Raw genomic sequence first — 27,151 nt, 5'->3', positions numbered from 1 at the left:
TGAGATGGCCGGGTCATTCATTGGTATGTACAGTGCCTCAGTCTTTGCTGAGATGAACCAACACCAGATTTTGCCCTTGTTGCATGAGCACAAAACTAGCCTCAGATGGCTTCCAGGGCCGTGCACATCTATGAGTCTAACCACTAGAAAAATAATTGCTGGTGGGTTTTTATTTGCCACAAGAAATGCAGAATAACTGAGGATGATGCTGAGAATGTGATACTATTTGTCTAATGAAGCAAATAATACAAAAAATGTAATTTTACCGACTACAAATGACATAACTTGTAGTGTAAACCCCCACTCAATCCTTGCTTATTGCGTAGATTGGGAGGAGAACTAGGATAGCGGAATGAAGATTATGTATTTTTGGTGTTCATTTTATTTCTTTCACTTTCATTAGAGCTTGGCTTTATTTTGCTGCAAACAGTGCTAGAATTATTTCTGCAAACAGGTTTTAAAAGTTACCAAGGGCTACACGGGAACTAGACACCCGCGCAAGAGAGCCTAAGAACTACTCCTGCACAGAGCTTGGCTCTGAGCACACAAAGGTAAATGGGGCTAATCGATGTTGTAGGTGCTTATATATCCCCCATTGTTATTGTATCTGAGCACTTCACAGCATGTAATGCAGTTATCTTCACGATCGCCTGGGAGCTAGGGCAGGTTCATTATCCTCATTTTGAAGGGAAGGGTTGATTTTCAAAGGCATGGGTGGGAAGGAGATACTCTGCTTCCAGTGACTTCCAGTGGGAGTTGGGTGCCTCTATATACCCATGTGTGTTTGAAATTCTTCCCCTGTGGGACTTGCCCAGGGTCACACAGGAAGACAGTGGCAGAGCAGGGAGTTGAGTCCCAGGCTAGCACTTGAGCCATGGGACAGCCCTTCTTCTCTGGAATGACTAGATGAAGTGGCCATTTACTCCCTCCCTGGAGTCGGTAGATAGGGAGTGAGCAGAGCTCTAGCACTACCACCCCCTGCTGGCCAGCAGAGCGGGGCCTGTGCAGAAAGGTTTGTAGTTTATGGAGAGCAATTGCAGTTCAGAGGTCTCTCTCTGAGACATCATGACCCCTGGGCAGCTTCCTCAAAATGAACAATCTAACCCTAAATTGACGTTTCTGTGACATTACCCATGGCACAATTTGGACTGTTGAACAGCTGTGTCTCCTCAAGTCTCTAACCTGGAGTGCCTTTTACACTGCTTCGCTGTGAAAGCAACCATTCCTGGTCTGCTCACAGCCAGCCTCCAGCATGTAAATCACTCCCAGCTCTACTGTATGAGTGCTATCGCCAGCCACCCATGAACTACACTGCAGGGCATCCCCAGCAAACTCCCAGTCCCAAACTTTCCCCCAGAAATTTACGTCTTGTACTGCCCAGCCTCTCCTGGACAATTCCAGCTCATAAAGGTCCATCATTTAATAATAAGAAACGATATGCACAAATCTCGTTATCCCAAATGGATTTTCCCAACCATTTCAATCCAAACACGCTGCTTTAGGTAAAACAGTAAAACAAGTTTATTAACCACAGAAAGATAGATTTTAGGTGATTACAAGTGCTGAGCTGCAAAAGTCAGAATTGGTTGCAAGAAAATAAAATGTAAAACACAATTAATATCTAACTTAACGACTAAATGAATTTAAAGCAAAGGTATCTCTCACCACATGCTTTAGCAGACTTACTGTCTGGATTTGTTTCAGTCAAAACTCCTCCCCCAGTTTAGCATTAATGTCCTTGTCTTTCAGGTGTTCTTGATGCCTATGGCAGAGAGAAAGGGGAGGAGACTTTTAGGGTGTCTGTTACCCTTTCTTATTGTTCTCTTTTTCTTTGAAAATCACCTGCAGCTGAGGTTCAGGAGACAGACGATCTGGAGGGATGGGAACTTACAGCTATTTCTTGGCCAAAATGTAGATTTCTCTCTCTCACCTTTTTTCTTGCCAAACAATGGCCACTAACCAGGTGATTTTGTTGACATCTGGCTGAGACATCAATTTGCCTTTTGTTATTGAAGAACTGGCTTGTGCCTGGTTTTTTAAACTTGGAACATGTCTTAGTAATGTTATACAGTAGAATGTTATAACTTTACATACAATGTTGCCCCACATATTTTACCAGGACACAGGTGCGGCTCCAGGCCCCAGCATGCCAAGCGCGTGCTTGGGGTGGCAAGCCGTGGGGGGCGCTCTGCCGGTGCCACGGGGGTGGCAGGCAGGGTGCCTTCGGCGGCTTGCCTGCAGGAGGTCCGCTGGTCCCGCGGCTTCTGGATCTCCCGCAGGCATGGCTGCGGGAGGTCCGCTGAAGCTGCGGGACCAGCGGACCTCCCGCAGGCAAGCTGCCGAATGCAGCCTGCCTGCCGTGCTTGGGGCGGCGAAATGCCTAGAGCCGCCCCTGCCAGGACAATATTGATCAGCAAATTATGAGTTTTCAAATGATCTCACAAGGCATACTTTGTAGAAAATGTATCATAATCTTGTAAAAGAGGTGAACGTAAGGGTACAGAGTGACACAATTTCCTCAGAGACAAATGTAAGAGTCTAGTGCATACACATACACTACATTATGAAATATTTTCCTCAACTAAGTGTGGAGATCTGCTGTCTAAACTTCATTGAACCTCCTTATTTATATTTGTTTCTAGTGTTCGGTCCTAGTGATGCTATTGCAGTAAATTTTATCCATCAGTGACAGGATGTAATTTGAGTTTCTGGCACAATATGTCTATATTGCCATACCTTTGCTGATTGCTACAGTTCTATTTCTGAGAGTCATCATTTGCATTAATGTATTTAATGCTTGCTGTAAAGTTAGAATTAGAGTTAAGAACCTTAATTTTTTATTCAGTTATTTCCTGGTGGTTTTGACTAAGCATTGAGGGATAAATCTTTTCCTTCTTGGGTGAAAGGACAGAAACACATATCCTGACGCACTCTCAGTCCCTTGCATAACTCCCTCATGGAGGGAAGCCTGCAGAGCTGCAGGACTGGGGATGGAAACCCCACAGGTCCCTGGTCTATAAAAAAGGTCCCTGGTCTATAAAAACAAGGGAAGAAGAGTTGCTGCTACTCCGAGGAGCAGTGATTTACAATAATTTACTACCTCATTGGTGGCAACAGTGCTCAGTGGGATCATGCCACATTGGGTTGATATCTGCTTTACTCCAATTGCAATCACATTAATCTCCTCTGTGCAAAGCAGAGCTCCACATAGCAACTATTCTGCGCCGTGTGGGGGAATTCTGCAGGACAGCTGTTATGTCCATGTGTGTCTGCTACTGATACCCTTTCTGCAAAGCATCTATGGGTAGGAGCAGGAGAAGGCGTGTGGATTCTAGCATGGACAGTTACTGGCTAGTCAGTACTGGCTGGATAGACAGAAGGATACTGGACCGCCCAGATGCCTCTCTTCCTTACACCCCCAAAATCATTCTCTAGCCAAATATGTGCAGTGTTTGTAATACACCTACGTCAAAATCCACTCATGAGAATTGACTCAAGCTTTAGTCTTTGCACAAATGGGCACAACTCCAACAACGTCAGCGGAATTGAGGTTGCTTATACCAGGGCTGAATTTGGCCCTTGGGACTGAATTTTCTTGACGCACAAAGGCTGAACCACTACTCTTGCGAAATGAACTGGGACCAAAGACTAAATTAAACATCTAAACCAGAGCTGAGTGACAGTTCCAGTGATTGCATCGGAAAATGTGATAAAATTGAAATGTCATAAATGGCTCTATCACATCACGTAAAGTGGAAACTAAGACAACAGCCAAAAAAAAAACCTAGGGACCATGGCAAAAGATTCAGAGCAGCTCTGCTTTAGTTCTTTTCATCCATATTACAGAAATTCATCACTTTGGATTATGTTCGTCCCATGGAGTCATAGAACCATAGGGTTAGAAGGGACCGCAAGGGTCATCTAAGCAAACCCCCTGCCAAGATGTGGGATTTGTTGTGATTAAATCACCCAAGGCAGACAGTTATCCAGCCTCCTTTTGAAAACCTCCAGTGAAGGAGCTTCCACAACCTCCCTAGGCGTCTGTTCCGTTGCCGTACTGCTCTTACAGTTAGGAAGTTTTCCTGAGATTTAATCTAAAAATGTGGAGCCAACAGCAACAAGGGCCGGGTTCAGTATCTAGGGGTTCCTTTTCAACAATACAACACAAAACTGGCTTGAGCCCCCACCCAGTGACCTGGGACAATTACCCCCTGGGCGCCTCTGAGAGGCAATATTTCCCCTCTTGCAAGCACAGAGTCTGAGTGTAGCAAAAACTTCTAATAAAATGAGGGAAGTAATGCAGCATTAATTCAGGAAAACACCGCAACTAGGGTTTATGAACATAAACCACGAGGAAAAGACCCCCCCCCCCAAATAAGTTGGGCAGTGTCCTTTTCCCCTCAGGTTCTTAAATCCAGCAACCCAAAAGCCCCTTTCACATGCCCGTCCTTTCTCTGCACCCCACTCACAGTTGTTGTCCTTGGCCAGTGCAGCCCCAGAGTTCAGAGGTTCATCCACAGAGTTCACCTCCCAGGGGTCAAGGGGTCTGTGGAGGCACCTTACACGCTCCACTGCTCGGGCACTCACTCATCGCCCCAACAGCAGATTGCCGCAACTCTCTGCGGGGCTCTGCTCTGACCCTCTCTGCAAGCTGCCCCGCTAGCAGCTTGCCACACCTCTCCGCCAGCCGCTCTGCTGGCCGTGTCTCTCCGCCAGTTTGAACCCATTGCTTCTTTTCCTGCCCTCTGTGCCAAGGTAGTAAAACTTTTATGGAGCCTTTCAACTATTTGAAGACCGCTACTATGTCCGCCCTTAATCTCCTCTTTTCCAAATGAAACATATTCAGTTCCTTCTGCCTTTGCTCGTATGGCTAGAATTCCGTCCCTTTGGTCAGGGCTTAAATTCAGCCGGAGCTGGTCAGAGCAGAGCTTCCGTAAATATTTTCAAACCTTGACTTCAACCTTGTTAACCGGGGTTTTCAGGGGCAACTTAACTATTTCACTCCTGGTGGTGTTAGGAATAACTCAATGGGAACACAGCGACTCTGTCTGATAAAAGATGAATGCAAGTAAGTGTGCTCTATCTAAAACTGCAGTCTATTAGATATAAGCACACAGAGACATAAGCAATAGATTTAGAACATCCCAGGTATTTACCTAAACTCTAGAACGGTATTGCATAACTAACCGCAGGCTTGCAATGGCCAGTTGCTCACCCACTGGGGAGAAAAGGTGTCAGGAAAAACATCTCGCAAGCTGGCTTCAGAGGGCTGCTCCAAAGTACATTCTATAGCTACAGGTTTCAGAGTAGCAGCCATGTTAGTCTGTATCCGTAAAAAGAACAGGAGGACTTGTGGCACCTTAGAGACTAAAATTTATTTGAGCATAAGCTTTCGTGGGCTACAGCCCACTTCATCGGATGCGTATGTTCCATTCTCTACGGTGCCACAAATACTCCTCTTCTATAGCTAGTCCTTTTTATAACTAACTTCTACAAAACACATAGGTCATAATGACCCCTACTGGATCATCACTTTTCCTAACTTCCAATAAACTTCTAATATCAGAGGCGTCTAGACTCAAGGTTTCCATCCACTCATCTTTTCTCAGTCTCAATTACTTACTTTTGTCTCTCCTTCTCCCATTCTGATTAACAGAAACTGCCAGCTTGATTTTCACCTTGACTCTAAAAGCCTGCTTTCCAATTAACCCTTAACTATCTGCTGTTCCATTTTATTAATTCATGGTGGCCGAATGCACATAAAATGGTTGCAATTGGCTTGATCACATTCTGGGGTACTCACATCCCTCAAATCCAGGTGACAGCCTGCTAGTGTTGCGGTTCTCAACTGGAGGTCTGTGGCCCTCTAGAGACAGTTTCAGGGGTCCACGGAGCCCTGCGCTGAAGCCTTGAGTCTCAGCACACCTCCTGCTGGGCTGAAGCCCCGGTGCCTCCCCTGGAAAATTGAAGTGCGTGGTGGGTTCCAGGAAATGGCCTATAAGAATTTAAGCCCGGCCTTTGATGATCTTTGTCACTCGCCTCTGGATCCTTTCCTATTTCTCTACAGCCTTTCTATACAGCAGTGACCAAAATCGGACACAGCACTCCAGCTGAGGCCTAACCAATGTTGCATAGAGTGGTGCCATCACCTCCCGTGGCTTCCATGCTATGCCTCTGTTAATACAACCTACAATTGCGTTTGCAGTTTTTGCAGCAGCATCGCATTTCAGACTCATGTTGGGTTTTGATTCACCACAACTCTCAAATCCCCCTGAGCAGTGCTGCAGCCAAGCCAGCTACCCCCCAATTCTGTATTGGTGCATTTGGCTTTTCCCCCCATGCTTTGAAATATAATGGGGCAGTATAATAACCTCATGTTAACTTGGAGAGCTTTATGGTGAAAGTGAGACACCAGTGATAGATGATATTGAACAAGATTGTTAATGAAATGTAACAGCCTGCTAGCTGTAAATCAGATTAGCTGCATAGTGTATGGAAGGCCATTCCCTGTAGAGCATGCGTATAAGTAAATATTTAGCAAGGAAGAACTCATTCGCAGTTTTTGTTTTATTGGGGAAATTAAATGGGATTGCTACATATCTATTTATTTTTATTATTATTTATTATTTATTAATGTATTGATTTTAACTAAATCACTAAATGCTGTCACAGATACTTATGGGAATGATGCAATACATTCATTTATATTAGCCCTCATTAATTAAAGACATGTTTGCTTGATTTATCTGAGTCAATGCGGACAATTTGTGGGTGTAATCAATAGGCCACGTACGCTGGATTAAGGAAGCATTTAGTCTATATAAACATAACTGTGCATGTGATATAATCAATATTTAAATGTCCCATGGGATTAATTTGTCAAAACAACACTACCGTTTGAAACCTTTTAGAGGGCAGAGTGCCAGTATATTGCTTAGCAAACAGTCAAAGACTAAACTGCTAATACCTTTTCATCAACAACAGGGAGAAGGTATTTTCAGCACTTCGTAATAAAGTGTTGCCAGGTGTTTACACTACACTTTTGCTGGCGTCAGGAAGCTGTTCTACCCTTTTTCTTCACACCGGTGACCTAAAATTTCTAAACATTAAAAGATAACTGCAAAAAGATGTCAGTACAAAGTTGCCTTGCTTTGGAATTGTGTATACTTTGGTAGGCTATGGAAAGGTAATTAGATGTTAGCTACAGGATAATCATAATTAATAAATGCCCGTAGGATGAGTCCACTTCTCAAAGCTCTGCTAGCATTCGTAAGCTATCAGAGCTGCTCTTCTTGCAGTTTAGCGCATAGGCAGAGCTCCTTCAGTGAATTTCAGCTGGATGTAGGTTGGGCAAACTGATCTGGATGAAATAAGAAGCCTCCTTTTATCCAAAACACAATTGGAACCCAACTTCTGTTGCATTTCAGAAACATTAGATTTCTCTCTCCTCCTTCCCCGCATCCTTTCGCCCATGAGCTCAGCGTGGATAGACTCTTGCACCTATGTGAAACTTAACTGACACTAACGTAAACATATTACATAGAGTATTTGTGGCACCTTAGAGACTAACAAATTTATTTGAGCATAAGCTTTCATGGGCTAAAACCCACTTTATTGGATGCATCGTGGGTTTCAGCCCACGAAAGCTTAAACTCAAATAAATTTGTTAGTCTTGTAGTGGGGCGGACTGCCCCACTCCCTGTGAGAGTGGGCTGCGGCAGGCCAGGGCGCCTGCGCAGACAGGGAGCCAATCAAAGAAGGGCTTACTGAGAGCCAATTAGGGCCCAGTTTGGAGACAGCCAATCAGGGCCAGGCTCGCCCACATATAAAGGCTGCCCAGGAAAGGAGCAGTCAGTCTGTCCCAGGCCTTCGAGAGGGGAAGGTCAGTCTCCAAGGGTGGAGACTAGCACCATGGACAGCGCAGTGCTGGCCAGGCTCGGGGAGGCTAGGGAGCTTGAGCCCATAGCCTGCCAGGCTGCAGGCCCTGAAGGGAAGGGCCTAGCGGGTGCAAGGGGCCGTAGGGGAAGTGGCCCAGGGAAGCAGACAGAGGAGAGGAGAGAAGGAGGACAGTGAGGCTGCCGCCAGAGGGTCCCTGGGCCGGGACCCAGAGTAGAGGGCGGGCCTGGGTTCCCCCCCTACCTCCCTTGCAGTACACCCAGCCATTGGCCATAGGGAGCGGCCATTGGACTACGCCAGATCCCTGACAAAGAGGGATTGGACTCAGAGGGTGGTTGGACATGGTGGCTGGGATGTGGGACTGCTGATCACTGACTCCCGGAAGGGGGTACAGATGGACTAAGGGGCACTGCCGGAGGGTGGTGGCCTCAAAGGGGACGCCGCCAAGCAGGCAGCAACGCGGGTCCAGAGATAGCAACAGAGGGCAGAACGACGGACGGGACACCACCAGGAGGGGGCGCTCCACTGGACAGAGCTAATTCCTGGAGTCACCAGCGGGAGGGGCCAGGTGGTGAGTCCCACCCCCTTACAGTCTCTAAGGTGCCACAAGTACTCCTGTTCTTTTTGCTGATACAGAATAACTTGGCTACCACTCTTAAACATATTACACAGAGGCTATCTACTGTGTCTGCTCTGTGCTTTGAAAATTAGTTAACCTACCTGGCTGATGAATAAGTAACTATGGACAGAGCTTTCAAAAGCATTAAGTCAGTTATGGGCCAAATTCAATTGAAAGTCAAGCCTAGGATAACATTTTCAAAAGTGCCTGATTGAGGAGCATTAACCCCATTTTCAAAAGTCACTTCGGCTCCTATGGGCCTTTTGAAAATGCACGTAGGCACTTTTGACAATTTTATTCTATAAGATCAATGCCGATCCATCCCCCTATATTCCCCTCAGAGTTCAGAGGGATTTTTATTTTTATCTTTTCCATCATATCTTCTTGCATTAAAACAAATGGCTGGTTGATGTAATTACTAGCTGATGATGTAATTACTAGGTGATATGTCCCATAAGCAGAGCCTCATGCATGCAAAGGGATCCAAGTACTGGGAATCAGTTATGTTTACTACTGTAGCTGAACTAATTGTCAAAGCACATAGTAGGCGCAGTATATGACACTCTTTACAATACATTTGCTTTTAATATTTGCCATTAAAATATGTCACTGGTTTTCATTCTGGATTTCAGTTGTTTCCCTTCCTTGAATGAATGTGGCAGTGTGGATGTGTCTAGCATGACTAACCAGCTGGCCACATCAAGGCTTGTATTGTTAATTAACAGGCCTATTTCCACTCTTGACACTGACAGAATCTTACAGGCAGCTCAATGATTATTACTTATTACATATCTCTGAATAAGATATTTCTGGACTCAGTGGATAATGTGTTTATGCCAATGCTTAATTTCCAGAATTCCCATTGAAATAAGGTTCCTAAGTGGCTTAGGCTCTTTAAAAAATTTACCCCAAATTACTAACTTATCAAGACAAGAATTATTTGACAAATTTCCCCCTCCTCCCACCAAAATTAAGTGTAATAAGAGAGTCCCAACTCTAGGAAGTTGTTAGCTTCAGCAAATGGCTGTAAGAAACAGATAACTAATAGCAAAACACGTATGCGTTGGAAACCCAGCAATGATTGGTTCATGCATCTAGCAGCATAGTGATGATATTACAAATATTCAAAATTGTGACTAAACACCATTTGTAGGAGCCAGATAAGGCTACCAATGTACAATTCCTCTATTGTCTGTCCCAAGAAAGAGCTGGATTATTTACTGTTACAAATTATCTAATGTTCTCCACTCCAGAATGGAGGACTTTCCTTTAACAGCAAGTAGTTTGCTTTTGCAGTACAGACAGTTGTGTTCCTCTTCAGTGCAAAGATTGCTTTTATGTTTTATCCCTATTTTTCCTTTCACTTTTATATAAGTCTTTTGCACTCTAAATATAAAAAGCTTCTTTTGCCAAGACAGAGAACAACAATAACTGAAGCAGAAATAAAATCAGTGTCATTTCTGTGACAAATGTGGCAGTTCCGTGCGATGTCTCTGGGATCCCGTACTGTCTTGGATTTAAGTATCGTTGCTGGCCAGGGATTTTATGTAATCCCATGGGGGAGTGTAACTGAAGCTCCTCCAGCAACTAAGAACAGTGGGAGATGATTAGGCAAATTCACTCGGGGTGTAACACCTCCAGAGAGGTAACATCTCCTGGGGGAGCTCACCTGGACTACTTCAAACTGGGTTTTCCAGAAGCTGGCTGTCAGGCAGAGAAAGGTCTTCTGGATAAATAGCTTGAGTTTAAAGTGACTCAGGGCCTTCTCTCTGATGCAGCACATGAACAGGACCATCTGTCCAAGGGGAGAACCCCAAACGTTAGGGAAGGGTTGGAAGGACCGACACCGGCCAGAGCCATTGTGGAGGTGAGAGGGTGATCTCTGGTAGGCTTATGAGCAGGTGTGTAGGTTCTTGTATTGTTTTAACATGTTTGATGGCTATTAGCCAGGATGGGCAGGGACGGTGTCTCTAGCCTCTGTTTGCCAGAAGATATCAGTGGGAGATAAAATCCCTCTGTTTATGGCTCTGGCACAGCCATAGCTGGAATTTGATGATGGACACCACATGGAAGGATGACATTTAGAGAACAACAACTGGGCTTAGTGATAGGATCAGAAGATACTCCCTTTTGGACAGGATACTCCGTAACAGTCAGTTGTGGAGCTTCTTGCACCTATCTCTGACTCATTTGATAGGAACAGAACAATAGGCTAGGGGTACCATTTTCAAAATCTACTGAGGGCCAGGTGTTCAAAGGTATTTAGGCTCTAAAGATGCAGATATGTGCCTAGAGGGATGTTTCTAAAGCACCTAAGCAGGTTAGGTTGAAATCAGTGGGGATTAGGCATCTAAAGGTACCTACCTGCATCTTTAGGGAACTATATACATTTCAAAATCTTAGGAGCCTAAGTCTCAGGAAGAGTGGTTCCTACATTATTTAGGTCCTTTTTAATGTACCCTGGGTCTCTCTGAAGTCAATGAAATTTAAGCCGTAAAGGTATTTAGGCATTGTTTCAGGGTTGCAATGCCTAACTGATTAGGAGCCCAAGCCTTATGTTAAAAATCCCTGGTTTCCTACGTCCCACGCTCACAAAACTGCTTCCCCCACTGAGCTTCACATTTGGAAATTTGGAAATTTGGCCTCATGTCATCCCTCACTCTGCTACCTTATTCCAAAAGCCGTGTCCCCAGGAGCAGAGGGCTTGCTGATAGATGCAGAAGGTGCCCTTTGGAGATCACTGCAGGAAAACCCAGTCACCACAGTCCACTCCGGACCTGGTTAACAAAATCTTGCTTTATTACGTACATGTGAACCAATGAATTAACTCATTCATTGTTCTTCAAGAAGTGCCTTTTTTTTACCCTCTCAAGCACAGGGAAGTCTTTCTACAGATGCCAGCTCAGACTTTTTTCTCAAAGGCTGCTGATTCCTAGATCCTCCAAACTTGGTCTTAATGCCACCTTCCTGGTGGGCTAGTCTCTGGTCTTCAGCCAGGTCCAGCCAGTAAGCCTCACCTCTCCCTTCCACCAGTCCTTGCCCAACTGCTGGAATTGAACGAACATGCGCCTAGCCACAAAATGGGCCGTCACAGAGTTTTGAGATGTTAAATCCCTGTCTCGTGTTCAACCATGGGCTTTACTTCCCACACCTCCGTGCAGAACATGACAGTAACTCAACTCATTACCTAACATTCTCCACAAAATCCCATTGGTTTCCAAGGACATTGAGGCTCCTAAGTCAGTTAGGTATTGCAATGCTGAGCGAGAGCAAAGACTAAATGCCTTTATAAATCTGGGCCTAAGTCACTTTATATGGATAATGGCAATTCCTGCATTCCTACCAGAAGTGACAAGGAAGCAGAAAGGGCTGAATTTTGAGGAAAGATTAGAAGAGTTAATATGTACACATTTGGTAAGTATTGTTGAAGGAGGAAAATAGAACAGTCTACAAATATCCAAAAGATCATTGCTGCCTAGATCCTTTCTCAGATGTTACTCTGTAGAGATAAGCCCTGTGGTGATTATCCAGTTATCAGACCAACATATGAATACTCCAGCAGCCAATGGTACCGTGAATGTTATACATGCAACTCCAGTGAAGGAAGCTTCTGTCTTACAGAGCAAACGTAGCTGCTGTTTAGAAACATGACCTATGAAGAAAGGTTTTAAAAACTTAGAAAAGAAGGCTGAAGGGGAAACCTGATCATAGTCTTCAAAAATCTTAATAGCCGTTTTAAAGAGGCTGCTGCTCAATTGTTCTCTATGGCTACTGAAGAAAGGACAAGCAGTAATCAGCTTAATCTGTAGCAAAGTAGCTCAGACATTAGAAGCAAGTTCTCACTGTAAGGATAGTTAAGCACTGGAATAAGTTATCAAGGGAGGCTGTTGAATCCTTGCAATGGAAATTTTTAAGAACAGGCTAGACAAAAACCTGTCAGGGATGGTCTCCGTTTACTGGTACTGCCTCAGCATAGGGGGATGGACTAGAGGACTTCTTGAGGTCCCTTCCAGCCCCACAGTGCTATGATTCTACCTGCCTGAATGCAAGTGAAATGCCTAGTAGGCCTAAGGCAGCCTTGGTGGCACAAAGTGAGTGAGTGACAAGGATTTCAGACAGTGATGGTCTCAGGAATACATGTGCAGCATGGTAGAACTGGTGACCTATGTAAGCCGATCAAAATGAAGGATCCCAAAAAGTTGAGGCTGAAAGAATGTGAAGAATTGAAACATGCCACCAGGAGTTTTTATTATTATGTATAGTGCTGAAGGATTGGGGCCCCATTGTGATAGACATTGTATACACATATAACAAAAAGACTGCTCCCATGTCTAAGAGCGTACAGTCTAACCGTTTTATTGGGTCTCTGAAAGGTTTGCTGAAAACGTGGTTAGAAGTTACAACGCTAGTTCTGATTTGCATGCAGGATACCAGTATCAGTAATGTTGAGCTAAACTCTGTAAGAGCTCTCAATGCATCTGTCTGTGAGATTCCCATTTTGATGAATAAGAGTCATAGGGCTGAATTCCCCATGCACCACTTTGAAAATGTAGCCCTAAATCTTGTTATAATTACCCTTAACATCTTCTCTGCGGCGCTGTTGTTGCTTAGCTCTCAAGGACAGCACCGTCTACTTGAGACAAGGTTTATTCATTATTATGTAAAGTTTCCTGACAGATTGCGAAGGTACACAGTGTATTATGCATTATTCAGGGAATATTAAACGTCCCCGTGTCCTTTGTGTTTGTTTCCACTTTATGTTATGAGCATTTGATGTAGGTCGGAATTTAGCCACAAGTGTAATCGGTGTTGAGTTCCAAGGGGTATGTGCTGCTTTCTTTCCCCTGCCATTCACCATGGCATACAAGTGATGTGCAGTTTATCCAGCGTATTGCCCTAGTCACATTTAGCCTGGTTCATTCACTACATTTGAATTAAGGGTTGGTTTGAGCCGTGAATAGAAGAGGTACGTGTGGCATAACAACATATACAATACAAACGACATAAGGAGCAATTCTCAGAGTGGCATAAATGCTGATGTATGCAAATATTTCCTTTGTAAGCTGTGTGATCGCAAAATAATGCATTCTGCAAATCTTGAATATATCAGATATTCGTACTATGTTTATGTTCATGGGGATCCAAACTGGGGAGAGAGAGAAGAGACTGAATGTCTGTTATGCAACGAGTGCCTTGGCTTTCATAGTTCATTTCATTGGTTCTTATCGGTGATGTAGTAGTTAACACCAGAGGAGCCGACATCTAGCAGACATCTGTCAATTTGTAATTTTGTATTAAAAATGCTCATATGATCTTTTTAAAGATACAATATAATGTCACATATTTTGTCATATAGTTCTAATTATTTACTTATTGTGGTGGCCTAGGAATCCTACAAACACGTAGGCCCATTGCTACTTAGTTGACATTTTATTAATATTTGGTCTTTGAAGTTTGGATATTTCCATGCTCATGAATGTGGAAGGTTAATACCACTTTCTGTATAGGGCTCGAACCTGTAAGCTGCTGAGCAAGCAGCCCTCATTCAGCACTTGTCTGTGGGACCGTTCACAAGCTTAAAATTAGATTAATAGATTTCAGGACCAAAAGGGACCACAGCAATGATCTAGTCTGACCACCTGGATAACACAGGTCAGAGAACTTCCCCAAAATAATTCCTACAGGAGATCTTTTAGAAAAACATCCAGTCTTGATTTAAAAATGGTCAATGATGGAGAATCCACCAAGACCCTTGGTACATTATACCAATGGTTAATCACACTAACTGTCAAAATGTACCTTATTTTCAGTCTGAATGTGTCTGTCTTCAACTTCCAGCCATTGGTTCATGCTACACCTTGCTCTGCTTAAATTAAAATAGAATTAAACAATTAAATAATTGTTCCCCATGTCTCCCTCTAGTCAGAGATTTGCATGCCTTTGTAGTCCTTAGGTAGCCTAGAAGTAAGACATCAAGGAGAGCAGACGTGTAATTTCTTCCTGTATCAGAGTGATATTTTAAATACCTTACCACAGAGGAAGAATGGCTATGCAGTGCACACTCAAAGGTTTTTATGGTAAGCTTTGAATCGACAGTATAAACAGTAACAATGACACATTTATAGAACTGTCCACTTTGATGAACTACAGTTTGCACTTGTCCCATCCAGCCCTAAATACTTTCCAGCCCTAAATCCCGCTCATTTGCCTCCTTTTCCACCACTCTGACAGTCATAAAGTCCACAGTTTTATGACTGTGCATGCGTTCGGTCCCTTCCTAGCAAGTAGAGACTGATTCAGATCAATTCCCTGTAATTCAAGACAACTTGGTCTTTTCTGCAAAGTCCTGTGTGGTGGTGTTAATGCGGCAACAGCCTACTGAGACTAATTACAAACAAAGAGCTGCATTGCCACATTTTGCTTAAATAAGTTACACATGCAGAGAAAAATGTTTCCGTATAACAGTTAATTTCAGTTTGGCCTTACTGGAATATATAATAAATCAATTTTGAGAGCGAAATTCCCTTTTTACCTATCTGATGCAGGCACAGGAAAGGAATAATTAGAGTATGTCTCTTCGTGGCTGCAGTTTAAAACCAGCCTTTCTTCTGTAGTCATTTGTCATACGCGGCTATGAAATCGTTGCTTTTGCTGCTGTACCCTGCCTCAGCTGCTTGTTTCTACTGACAGACCCCCACGAATGAACAGATCGTGTATTAATGGACTTCTGGGTACTGCTATGACATAAATAATCTTTCTCCTGCAGCAGCATGCTGCACGGCCCATTTCAAAGCTACCTTTTCAGTGGAGAGCATTGTAGCGAGAGGCTGTATTTTAACAAGTCGAGTGCCATGTACTGCACACACACCATTTTTAATAAACAGCAGAACTTTGATCTTTTATAGGCAATACTGGTCCTCTTATGTCTACTTTGTTTTAAATGGTTCCATCTCTCTCTCTCCTCTTCCAGCTTTTTCTTAATTGACCACCATTGTTTTTATCCCCACCCCTGCATACCTTAACTCGTGAACAGTTCCACTGAAGCCTAAACATTAGCAAGGCCAGAACCTTAGCATGAGGTTTTCCAAAGTGCTCAGCATTGGTCTAACTCAGTTCCCTCGGAAGCTAATGTAATACCCTCACTGTCTTCAGTGGACTTCCCATCCTTCCTTTGGAACGTTCTTCCATTTTGTTGGTTTCTCAACCTTCTTTTTATCTGAGGTGGGTTTGTGCTGTATGTTTAATAATAGACCAGTCCTGCTTTCTTTTCCGGGGAGGCAGATATGAACCTTCCAGTCAATGTTTTAATTTTGCTTTTCACATCATTTGCTGGCATCAAATGTGATGCTTTGGCAGCCTATTTCCCCAACTATTTCCGTACACGCTTTTCTGACCGCTTTGAATTACAAATCTGAAAAGGGGGGGTTGTTTTTAATAAACATGAAGTTCTATAATAGCAAGTTTGTAATAATTAATGACATCAATGCACCTGCCAAGCAGAATCAGTTGAGTAGAACATCTCATTATAACAACATAGCACCTGCAGAGTTCCTTTGGGATGTGTAGTAAATATTTAATGATTTGTTCTTGATAGCCTGGAGAGAACGCCTGTAATAAGCCAGTGTATCTTCAGTAATATTGAAGTATCCAGTAACTTTGCTCCCCAAAATGCACATGGTTTGAGTGGTTTGGGTCATTAATAAACCACTTAGAGCATGAAGGAAATAATGTGGCATTCAGTATTTGTTAAACTTTCTCTCTAATTAGCAACAGAGTCCGGTGGCACCTTATAGACTGTTTGTCTATAGCAGTTAGTCTATAAGGTGCCACTGGACTCTCTGTCACTTTTTACAGATCCAGACTAACCCCTCTGATATCTTCTCTAATTAGATTTTTCATCTCTTGGTCAAGTGCATTGAAAATGACAGTTTATTGATTTAGATGTTGAAAATCCTGTATACTCTATGAAGTGTAAATATATACAACTCCTTATTTGCTTCATATTGACGTTTCATTGTTCTTTTCAATCCATCCACCTTTCTGAGGTGACCAGGGCTGTTAATAATTGTGGAGTTTGTTCCTATGCAGTGCTGAGTGTCCTCAACTCCTGTTGACTTATGGTGTAATTCTACTGTGAAGTGTGACATCCTGGGGTCATGTAATTGTCTCTCAATGATTTCCATGTCAAATGTGCTCATTGTGCAACTAAAAGACATTTCCTTCTAACTGCCGACTCTGCAAGCTCAGTCTGAGCTCTGAGAGTCAAGCTGGGTGATTCCCTTCTTACTCAGCGACAAAGTGGTAAAGCACTGGGAGCCATACTGCACTGTGTTACTCCTGTACTTTCTCATTATCTTCGGTTCTGCCCCAGGTGACACATGGGCAACCTCGTTGCCGCGAATGGGGATGCAGAGGGGCACCTGGCAATGCTCTTGACGAGGAGGAATGGACCTCAGCTCACTCTGCCATGGCTGAGAGCTCTGCAAGCAGAAAAGGAGTAAGGAGAGCTGGCCTAAAAGAGGGAATCCCTTTCCTCAACAATGTTCATGTTTTCGAATAAAGGTTTCATCCTGAAGCAGGGACGAAGCGTTAAAAAGGCAAAATATTCACGGAAAGGGGTTTCAGGAAAAACTCCATTTCAGGAGACCAGAAACAGAAATTTTCAGCTGCCCTCAGGCACTTTACCTCCAGGAGCTGCAGAGGCATTGTCCATGCTCTGGAGCTTAGGGGGAAGTGGGAAGGCAGAGCACCTGGTTTTGTTCCACTCCATTCCCTGGAGCTGGGAGTGAGGCAGGGAAACTTGCCTGTGTTTTGCAGAATGTTTGATCATGTCTGTAATAGATTCGGCAGAACATTTCACTCTATGAAATTGGCACTTTCCAACAAAACTGAGTTTCATCAGAAAATTTCCAAGCAATTCTAGGCGAAAGCACTTACTTCTGTCACTGCAGTCAGCTGGTGTGATTCTAAATACACATTGGGAGCAGGTCTACCAGGCACAAAGGTGTTTTCATACCTAGTCTCTTTTCAGGATACAGCCACACTGTGAATGGCCATCAAGGACTATAAATACCCACAAATTTGGGATCTCTGAGTGCATCAGCTGAACAGCAGCTTTTTAAGAGGGCACATTTTAAACATTCTTAAATCTAATTGATTCTCTCAGTTGAATCTAGAACTTAAGGCCAGAATTTCAAAGGCATCCAGGTGCCTAAAGATGCAAAGAGGTGCTAGTGGGATTTTTAAAAGCATCTACATGCCTATCTGCAGTTTTAGGCAACTCATTTCTTTTAAAACTCTGGCCCTTAGTGCCTTGCATTAGGCCTCTTTCCCTGGTGTGTTAGAAACTTTTTAAGATGAAAAACTGAAAAGGCTTGGTTGCTTTCATGTTACTCTGAAAGACCTGGAGTTATGTGATGTTTGATAGGAGCAGATATGCTACAACAAAGAATGCAATGAGGAGTTTGATGCATAGGAAAGGCAGGTGAGAATGGAAATAATTTATTAGCCCGCAGATTGCAGTGGGCAGGAATTGTGGTTTTAAGGCCAGTTATCTCTGCGACCTCAATTAAGTGATCCATTAGTTATAAAAATGGGGCTTTTATGTGTTAGGTGGCATACGGACAATTTTGTGTTCTCATCTAGAGCCAATCAAGCAAATGATGAAATGTTCTGCAGATCCCTGTGCTCCATTTCCAGAATGAAAGGGTGGCTCCAATCTTTCCATGATTCTTCTGATTTCAGGCTGGACAACAGCGTTGGTGGGAACAGGAGATCACGGTAAACGGAAACATTCAGAAAGGAGAGTTAATTACATACAACCTGACTGAGCTGATCAAGCCAGAGGCCTATGAAGTCCGCCTAACTCCCATCACCAGATTTGGGGAGGGAGATTCAACCATTCGTGTCATCAAATATAGTGGTAAGGAAATGTTATGGTAACAGGAGACATATTGGAATATGGGTCACACAGTTTAATGTAACTTGTAATGTGCAGTTAAGAGCAAACTTTAGTTGCTGTCACTGTAAGCTGCATAATCATGCTCAAAGAAGAATTATCAATGGTTCGATGCCAAACTGACGGAATATATCTAGTGGGGTCTTGCAGGGGTCTGTTCTGGGTCCAGTACTGTTCAATATTTTCATTAACACCTTGGATAATGGAATGCAGAGGATATTTTTAAAATTTGCAGATGTCACTAACCAGGGAGGGGTTGCTAGCACTTAGAAGGACAGGGATTAGAATTCAAAATGACCTTGACAAATTGGTGAATTGGTCTGAAATAAACAAGGTGAAATTCAATAAAGACACATGCAAAGTACTACACTTAGGAAGAAAAAAAAATCAAATGCACAAATACAAAATGGTGAACTAGGCAGTAGTACGGCTCAAAAGGGTCTGGGATTATAATGGATCACAAACTGAATATGAGTCAACAATGTGATGCAGTTGTGAAAAAGTAATACCATCCTGGGGTGTATTAAGAGGAGTGTTGTAGGTAAGACACCGGAGGTAACTGTCCTGCTCTGCTTGGCACCGGTGAGGCCTCAGCTGGAGCATTGTAACCAATCCTAGGTGCCGTACGTTGGGAAAGGTGTGGTCAAATTAGAGAGTTTCCAAAGGAGAGCAAAAAAACAATAAAAGGTTTAGAAAGCCTGGCCTTAAACAAACAAACAAGCAACTGGTCATGTTTAGTCCTGAGAAAAGAAGACTGGCGGGGACCTGGTAACAGTCTTCAAATATTTTAAAGGCTGTGATAAAGAGGATGGCGATCAGTGGTTTTCCATGTCCATGGAGGGTAGGACGAGTACTGATCAGCTAAATCTGCATCAAGGGAGATTGATGTTAGATACTATGAAAAGCTTTCTGACTGTAAGGATAGTTAAGCACTGGAATAGGCTTCCAAAGAAGGTTGTGGAATCCCTGTCATGAGAAGATTTTAAGAACAGGTTGGACAAACATCTGACAGGGATGGCCTAGGTTTCCTCAGTCCTGCCTCAGTGCAGGGGGCTGGACAATGACCTCTCAAAGTTCTGGCCAGCCCTACATTTCTAGGACACTATGAAATTGAACAAATGATGTCACTGGCCCCAGATTGTCACAGGCAGACCCTGGTGCCTGCATGAAGCTTGCTGCTCTGTGGAGAGCTGGGCAGCGACAGGATTTTCAATTTCCCAGGAAATTCCACAGTCTCAATTTTTTTTTCAATTCCAAAATGGAAGAAAGCCCAAAAAAAAAATTGAAATTTCTCCTGAAACACAGTTCAGAAAAAAACATTGTGAGTAGATTAAAACATTTTGTTTGTTAGGATACTTTGTTCCATTTTCAACTTTTTAAAACTTTTCTTTTATATAAAAACAATGAAGTTCATTTCAAAAAGTTGTTTCAAAACAAAATTTAAACATTCCTTTCGGAAAATGTCAAAACACTTCATTTTGGAACTTTTTCTAAACAAAATTTTGTCAGATTTGACACTTTTTAAAACATTTCAGTTTTGATTAAAACAGCTTCTTTTTTGCACAAAATGTTTCAACCACAAAATTCTGACGAGCTCTAGTTGAGGGCAAGTGCAAGAGTCTTCCCACAGAAGCCTGTCCACATGGATCTAGTCGGGTTTTGGTTGCTATAGCCTTTGTTTTACAGAAATCTCCAAATATTTCCTACATTTGACTCCTAGAGCTGTACAAATACCTTAGTTTTTGTGAATATTTGCTTAATGAATTGAATTCTCTTTTCCTGTTTGCTTCCCTTTTGTGTTCACATTCTGTAAATATCATAATGAAAGGACCACATGCCCATGTGGGGTATTTCTACTGAAGTCAGTGAAGCTGGGGCAAAATAATACCAGCTGAGGACCTGGCCCAATGACTGGAAGGATTTTTAACTGAAAAAAATGACGTAAATTTAAGCACATATTGGAGGATCTTTGTAGCAAGGGAATTGTAAAGTTTGGAAATGCAAGTGTTGGCATTAGAAACCTGATACCCTCGTGTGGTACCCTCGTCCAAAGAGGAAACAGACGGCATGTGACGTGTCGAGTCAAAACTAAGCAACATAATTCCTAGACACTCTGGCAGCTAGCTAGCCCAATGACCAGTGCTATATAAAAACTTGAGAGAGCTTAATTTTGGATAAAACAGCTATAATAGACGGCTTAGAGGCAATCTGCAGACTAAGAATTACTCCCAGAAATGATTTGTCAAATAATTTTGAATAATGAAAAGAACTGAGGAAACTGTAAGCAGCTTGTGCACAATTCATGAAAAGAAAAATAGGCTACATTTATCAAATAAATTATTCATGATCAATTATTAGCTTTGCTGTGCTCAATCCCAATGCAAATAATTTATTTTAGTGTGTTAATATCAACAAAAAAAATGAGATGAGACAACCAAAAATATTGATTCCACAGGCACATATTTGTACTTTCCATTTCCGGACAGTTCCCCTACACACAAGATGAGCCTTGCAGAAAGTAGTTGTCTGAGCAATGTATTTGTGTCCAAATGTATGAACTACCAAAGCAGGTGCTTAGGTCACTTAGGTCTCCTGAGTCCCAGGCTAGCAGCTTAACTCCTGGATCATCCTTCCTCTTCCTGACAGATGCAAAGAGCAGCATCCAACTTATGGGTGGTTTGGTTAACTCATCTCTCCTTTGGCTCATCTGGCAGTGCTTGTGGCCTGTGGAGCACAAGAGGTTGTTTCAAGTATTAGCTGTGGCAGTGTGCTAGAGGCATACACACTCACACACCCCTCAAGGTCACTTTCTGAATTCAGGATTTTGCTGACTTGTTAAGTCAACTGAAGTGTCTAGCCCTGCACTGGCAGAAACACCTCCTTCCTGCCACAGAAAGGGCATGTTTCTGCTGGAGGGAACTTTGTTCTCAGATCTGTCACTAATACAGATTTGAATGAAATAAACACACATTTCAAATGTGCTGATCAGGTACCTGCTGCAAAATCAAACCACCCAGCAGAAAACAAGCAGTTTGCATTATATGCAAGATGGGTACCTTAGTTTTGGAGCGCGGTTCAGCGCTATTGATGCTGGTCCCTGCAACTTTGCAGTTTTAAAGATCATGAATAGGCTGCAACTCAACAGGATAAATCTCAAGCTGCTTTCCCTTAAAGTAGAACTCGAGATAGTTAACTTTCATGCACTTCAAACATGGGGTGCATCTGAGCATCATTATCATAACGGTTGTCTCAGCACACCTATTATAAAGCTTTATTTTCAAGGTGTTATAGAGTCAACCATAAAATAATGAGATCTCACACATTTATCCCAATGTAGAGTTTTATATTTATAACCTCAAAATGCTTGATTCCTAGAGCTGTTGTTAACAGGCTGACAGGATGCATTTCACAGCAGCAAGTCCACATAAATGTAGATGGTAAACCGTAAATATTTATCCAGGAATTAAAATAAAAGCAGAGGGAACGTGGCTAGAAAGGACAATTAAGGTAACTATTTGCAAACCATTTTTCACTGCAAATGATTGTTCTTTGGGGCATCTGGCCAAGCAGCGAAGCATTGGAATCGTAAGATTTTCAATATACTTTTAATCAAGTGTGTGTTGAGTTGCATTCTGTCTCCAAGAGGAATTTATCCTGGATTCCAGCAGTGCCAACCTATGTTTCTCACATTGTCTCTTTGGACATTTCTTATAGAAACATACTGTAGGTTTAATTCTCACACTAATAGATTAGTATTCCATTGTGAGCTCTATTATTGGTAACCTACATCTCCTAGTATATTATATATTTATCATCAGGCTAATTATATTTTTACTCACTTTTTATTTTATCCCAGATAAAATGCAGATCAGACTCATTCTAATTAGAGATGCTAGAGCTGTTTGCTGCATCTTTCTTTGAACAGAGCTGAACCCTACAAGTGTACAGAGGGGGAACTGAAGGGCAGGGCACAACTTAAATCCTACTTTGAGGGCTTAAGTTGGGTTTACATCAAGGGTAGGCAACCTATGGCACGGGTGCCGAAGGTGGCACGCAAGCTGATTTTCAGTGGCACTCACACTGCTGGGTCCTGGCCACCGGTCCAGGGGGCTCTGCATTTTAATTTAATTTTAAATGAAGCTTCTTAAACATTTTAAAAACCTTATTTACTTTGCATACAACAATAGTTTAGTTATATGTTATAGACTTATAGAAAGAGACCTTCTAAAAATGTTCAAATGTATCACTGGCACACGAAACCTGAAATTAGAGTGAATAAATGAAGACTCGGCACATCACTTCTGAAAGGTTGCCGATCCCCGGTTTACATAGTGCATCATTAGAACATAAGAACGGCCATACTGGGTCAGACCAAAGGTCCATCTAGCCCAGTATCCTGTCTTCCAAGAGTGGCCAATGCAAGGTGCCCCAGAAGGAATGAACAGAACAGGTAATCATCAAGTGATCCATCCCCTGTATTTTCTGTGTGTTGGCTCCACATGGAGCCAATTTCGCCCTTTAAGAGTTGTTGGAACATTTTCAAGAATCAACAATCAATTTTCATCATGTCTTTTGCTTCTATGGCATCATGAGTTACAGAAATTGATTTCCTCTCAGTGCTTCTGGCAGAGGTAGCAGAGTTCTGGCTACCAGCAAAGAGTTAAAATATGAAATTCTAGTTTCATAAAAATTGAAAGACGTACATGAAAAAAATAAATCCAGTTTGCGCACACAGTATGTTGTTTCAGAGGCAGAGTAACTATAATTCTGTGGTTTCGCACTGGTTAAAAAGCTGTCTGTGAACTACAGAAAAGTAAAAACAGAACAGACTGATTTTAAGTGCACCGTTTACTGGGACCAGGGCCTGGATCCTACAAGAGTCCAATAGCCCTCAGTTCCTATTGACTGAAACCGGGACCCTGCTAGGTTAGTGCACCAACTTTCCTTCCTTCCATCTACTTCCAATCCCTATCCTAGGTTACAAGTGCAAATTACCTTGGTAGCTTGACCGTAAATCCCCATTTTGCAAAGCTTTTCAATATATCGCACAATTTTTGATTGAAGCATCTGATTTGTCTTTAAATAGGTATGCTTGACTTAGGCTAGAATAAGGGTTTTTTTAAGAGATTTGTAGTAAATTGGGGATTGAAGTGCCAAATCTTCAACTAATGCAAGTAGACATACCACCACTGGCTTGTCTTCACTATGGGGGTAAGTCGACCTAAGTTACGCCACTCCAGCTAAGTGAGTAATGTAGGTGGAGTCGACATAGTGTCTCCACCGCACTGAATCGACAAGAGATGCTCTCCAGTCGACTTCCCTTACTCAGAGAGCTGAAGTACCGAGGTCGACCAGAGAGCACTCTGCTCTCGATTCACTAGACCTGCTAAATCAATCCCTGTTGCAGCGATTGCAACAGTGTCGATCTCCCCTTAATGAAGACCAGCCCTTTGTGAAGCTATGCTGGTTTGCATGAGCTGGAGATCTAGCCCAAAGAGTATTTTATGCTAAGTATTCATAATTTTCCTGGGTTTTCAAAATATTCCCATTCACAATAATGCAGTTCATCATAAAATTTCCACCCACAGTTTCTCAGCTGCTTTATAAATCTCAAATCCACACATTTGTACAGGTCTGCAGGAAATGAAGTATAACAATTTTTACAGATGAAATTTCCTCATTATGAGTTGGATTTCTGGCCTTGAAAGCTAGCACCATCAGTGAATTTCCCATTGAAAGCTATCCCCATCAGCAAGTTCATTGCTGAACAGCTGGAATAACTGTATGGAAATATATTGAGATTAATATTTTTCATGTTTATATCTGTTGATGTGGCATTTCTTGTTGTCTTTTACCATTTAAAATATTAAACAGTGAAAAATCTGCATTTCATATACAAATGCACAAGATGTGTCACAGTTCTTCGTGGCTATAATGAATGCATTGGAATCTGAACATATTCCGGTGACTTCTATATTTACTATCAAGTAGTATGAAGTTAATCTAATATGGGAGTGTTCCAGAGCACAGCACAGCGTGAATGAAACCAGCAACTGCAGATTAACATTTACATTGCTCAGATACAAACACATGCAACTTTCAATGAGCTTATCTGTTAGGAGCTGTTTGAATGAATGTCTGAAATGTGGAAACTGTATAATTAGGAAAATCTCAGTAAAGTGTTTTCCTAACACATACTTTTGGGCGTAGATAAAAAGGGGAAAACACACTAGTATCTGGATACTATCAACCAAAAGTGTGTACACATGCTTGGTTTTCTATCTTCTCTCCACTGTGGCATGGAGAAAGGAGAAATCAGCATAGTATGAATGACATCATGATTACAGTCAGCTAACGCTTGACGAATCACTTATTAGATGCATATATTATTCTGCAAGAGAACATTCAGTGCACCAAGTAAACAGAATCACATCAATTTAAATAGCACTAATCGACTGTGTAGGCTAGTGCAGTACAAATACGTCTTGTAGTAACAATTTTAAAAATCATCATCATCATCATTTCACATAAATCCGTGTAGGCTGGTATGGTAAAAGGCAACTATAAAATCTCTGAATGTTCAGTGACTCCATTTCAAATCTGAACACATTTTCCTTATAGATCTTCCTATATAAAAAAAAAATCTTAAGCAGCAATTAAAGTTGCAAACTGAGCTGCTTCTTACCACTCCAAAAGCAATGGGCAGTATTTCTTCACAGTCTGTAGACTGGGACTCTTGATATACCTGTACAGAACAGGAACGGTCTGCCATATGAAGCTGTCAATTACTACTACAACACTTACATTTTCATAGGCTAAATGTTAATTTAAAAAAAAATAACGACTTTTCTGTAGGTTAGAAAAGTATATCACTATTACATACCTTGATCCTGAGGTCAGATCAGACCCCAGATGGGTACAAAGATCCAGCCTCATGGATCCAGTTGCAGGATAGGGACCTTATATAAAAAGATTAGAGAGCAGCACTACAGCACAAAATTAAGGCCATTTTGGGGATGTGCAAACAGAAAATTCCAGGACACGGGTGTGTGTTTAAAACAGCATGTTAAGTTAGGTGTCACAATTAATAGGCCAGATCATCACCCATCCCTGGTTTCTTTTGTGTCTCTTAGCTTAATTGGCTTAATATTTCCTTTCTCCTTTTGTTTGTGTTTCCTATTTAGATTGTATATTATTTGGAGCAAGGGCTCTCACTAACCATGTGTATGTATATTGCCTAATATTATCAGTTCCTGATCTTGATTGGGGCCTTTATGCACTATTGTATAAGAGCCAATCAGGAAATTTTCAACAAACCATTTTTTCACTAAAAAATGAAAGTTTGTTGCAAAAAAACCCAACAACCTTTTTGCAGAACAGGATCCATTTCAATTAATGTCCCTACTGGAAAAGTTTTTGGGTAAAATCTCATTTCCACATTTTCAAATTGGGAAGTTTTGGAGGTTTGAGTTGAAACAACTTTTCATTTTAAAAATTTAGTAAATTTAGACTAAAACATGTTTAAAAAAAGAAAGAGAGTGAGAAGTCAGAATCAAAACCAAACATTTTGATTGACCTGAACCAAAACTTTAAGATTTTTGGTTTCCAAAAATTTTGAAGATTTAGACTTTTTGTCCCAGTTTTGGATGGACATTTTTTCTGATATCTCAAAAAATTTCATAGGATGGGGAAACTGTTTCCCACCAAGCTCTAATTATCATACCAATAATAAAAAATATAATCAGACAGCTGATAATAGAGTATATTTAAGCTTAGCTATTGACGTACAAAATTATTTTGTTTTTTTTAATGAGATGTCTAAGAACAGCCATACTGGGTCAGACCAATGGTCCATCTAGCCCAGTAAACTGTCTTCCGAGAGTAGCCAATGCCAGGTGCGTCAGAGGCAATGAGCAGAACAGGGCAATTAATTGAGCATGGGGTTGCATCCCTGACCATCTTGGCTAGTAACCATTGATGGACCTGTCCTCCATGAACTTATCCTGTTCTTTTTTGAAAACTCAATTATACTTTTAGTCTTCACAACCTCCCCTGCCAATGAGTGTAATTTTGTGTGTTCTTTGGACTAGCACTTAAGGGCACCTCAATTGTTCCTTAATCAAGTTTTCAATTTTGGAAGAATTTGTGGTAAATTTAAATAGGTTTTTAGATAGGTTTTATAATGAGAGAGAATCGCCCATTGAATGTGAAAGGGATTTTTTTTTTACTAAGAATAAAAGATAAGAGCATAACAGAGCTCTCTGCCAAGGTTAGTGTGGTGTAATCTACATGGACAAGGATTACCAGAAATAAGGTCTCAAAATGAAAGTGTGGTTTATGGTCCACGTGCCTGAGGTAAAAAGCTAACAAAACAGACAAAGTGGACCCAGCAGAGTCCAATAGCTTTATAACAATTCTTTCTGTTCTGAGAACGCTTTCTGTATAAAACAGTCAGATCAGCTAGAGTCAGGATGAACTGACTAGAATCACACAATCATAGAATATTAGGGTAGGAAGAGACCTCAGGGAGGACATCTAGTCCAATCCCCTGCTCAAAGCAGGACCAACACCAGCAAAATCATCCCAGCCAAGGCTTTGTCAAGCTGGGCCCTAAAAACCTCTAAGGGTGGAGATTCCACCACCTCCCTAGGGAACCCATTCCAGTGCTTCACCACCCT

The 27,151-nt window shown here is 42.0% G+C and overlaps 1 protein-coding gene across 4 annotated transcripts in view; it reads left to right on the top strand.

The window, feature by feature from the left end:
* Positions 1 to 27,151, top strand: part of MDGA2 (MAM domain containing glycosylphosphatidylinositol anchor 2) — a 633,934-nt gene that overhangs the window by 561,900 nt on the left and 44,883 nt on the right. For all 4 annotated transcript variants that reach the window (XM_045015357.1, XM_045015355.1, XM_045015354.1 and 1 more), the window contains exon 11: positions 18,260 to 18,437. In XM_045015357.1, the coding sequence (XP_044871292.1) occupies positions 18,260 to 18,437 (178 nt within the window). The remainder of the gene's footprint in view (positions 1 to 18,259; positions 18,438 to 27,151) is intronic.

This window comes from Mauremys mutica, chromosome 4 (assembly GCF_020497125.1).
Source record: "Mauremys mutica isolate MM-2020 ecotype Southern chromosome 4, ASM2049712v1, whole genome shotgun sequence".
NCBI classification, from domain to species: domain Eukaryota; kingdom Metazoa; phylum Chordata; order Testudines; family Geoemydidae; genus Mauremys; species Mauremys mutica.
This window is presented reverse-complemented; position numbering and strand designations above follow the sequence as displayed.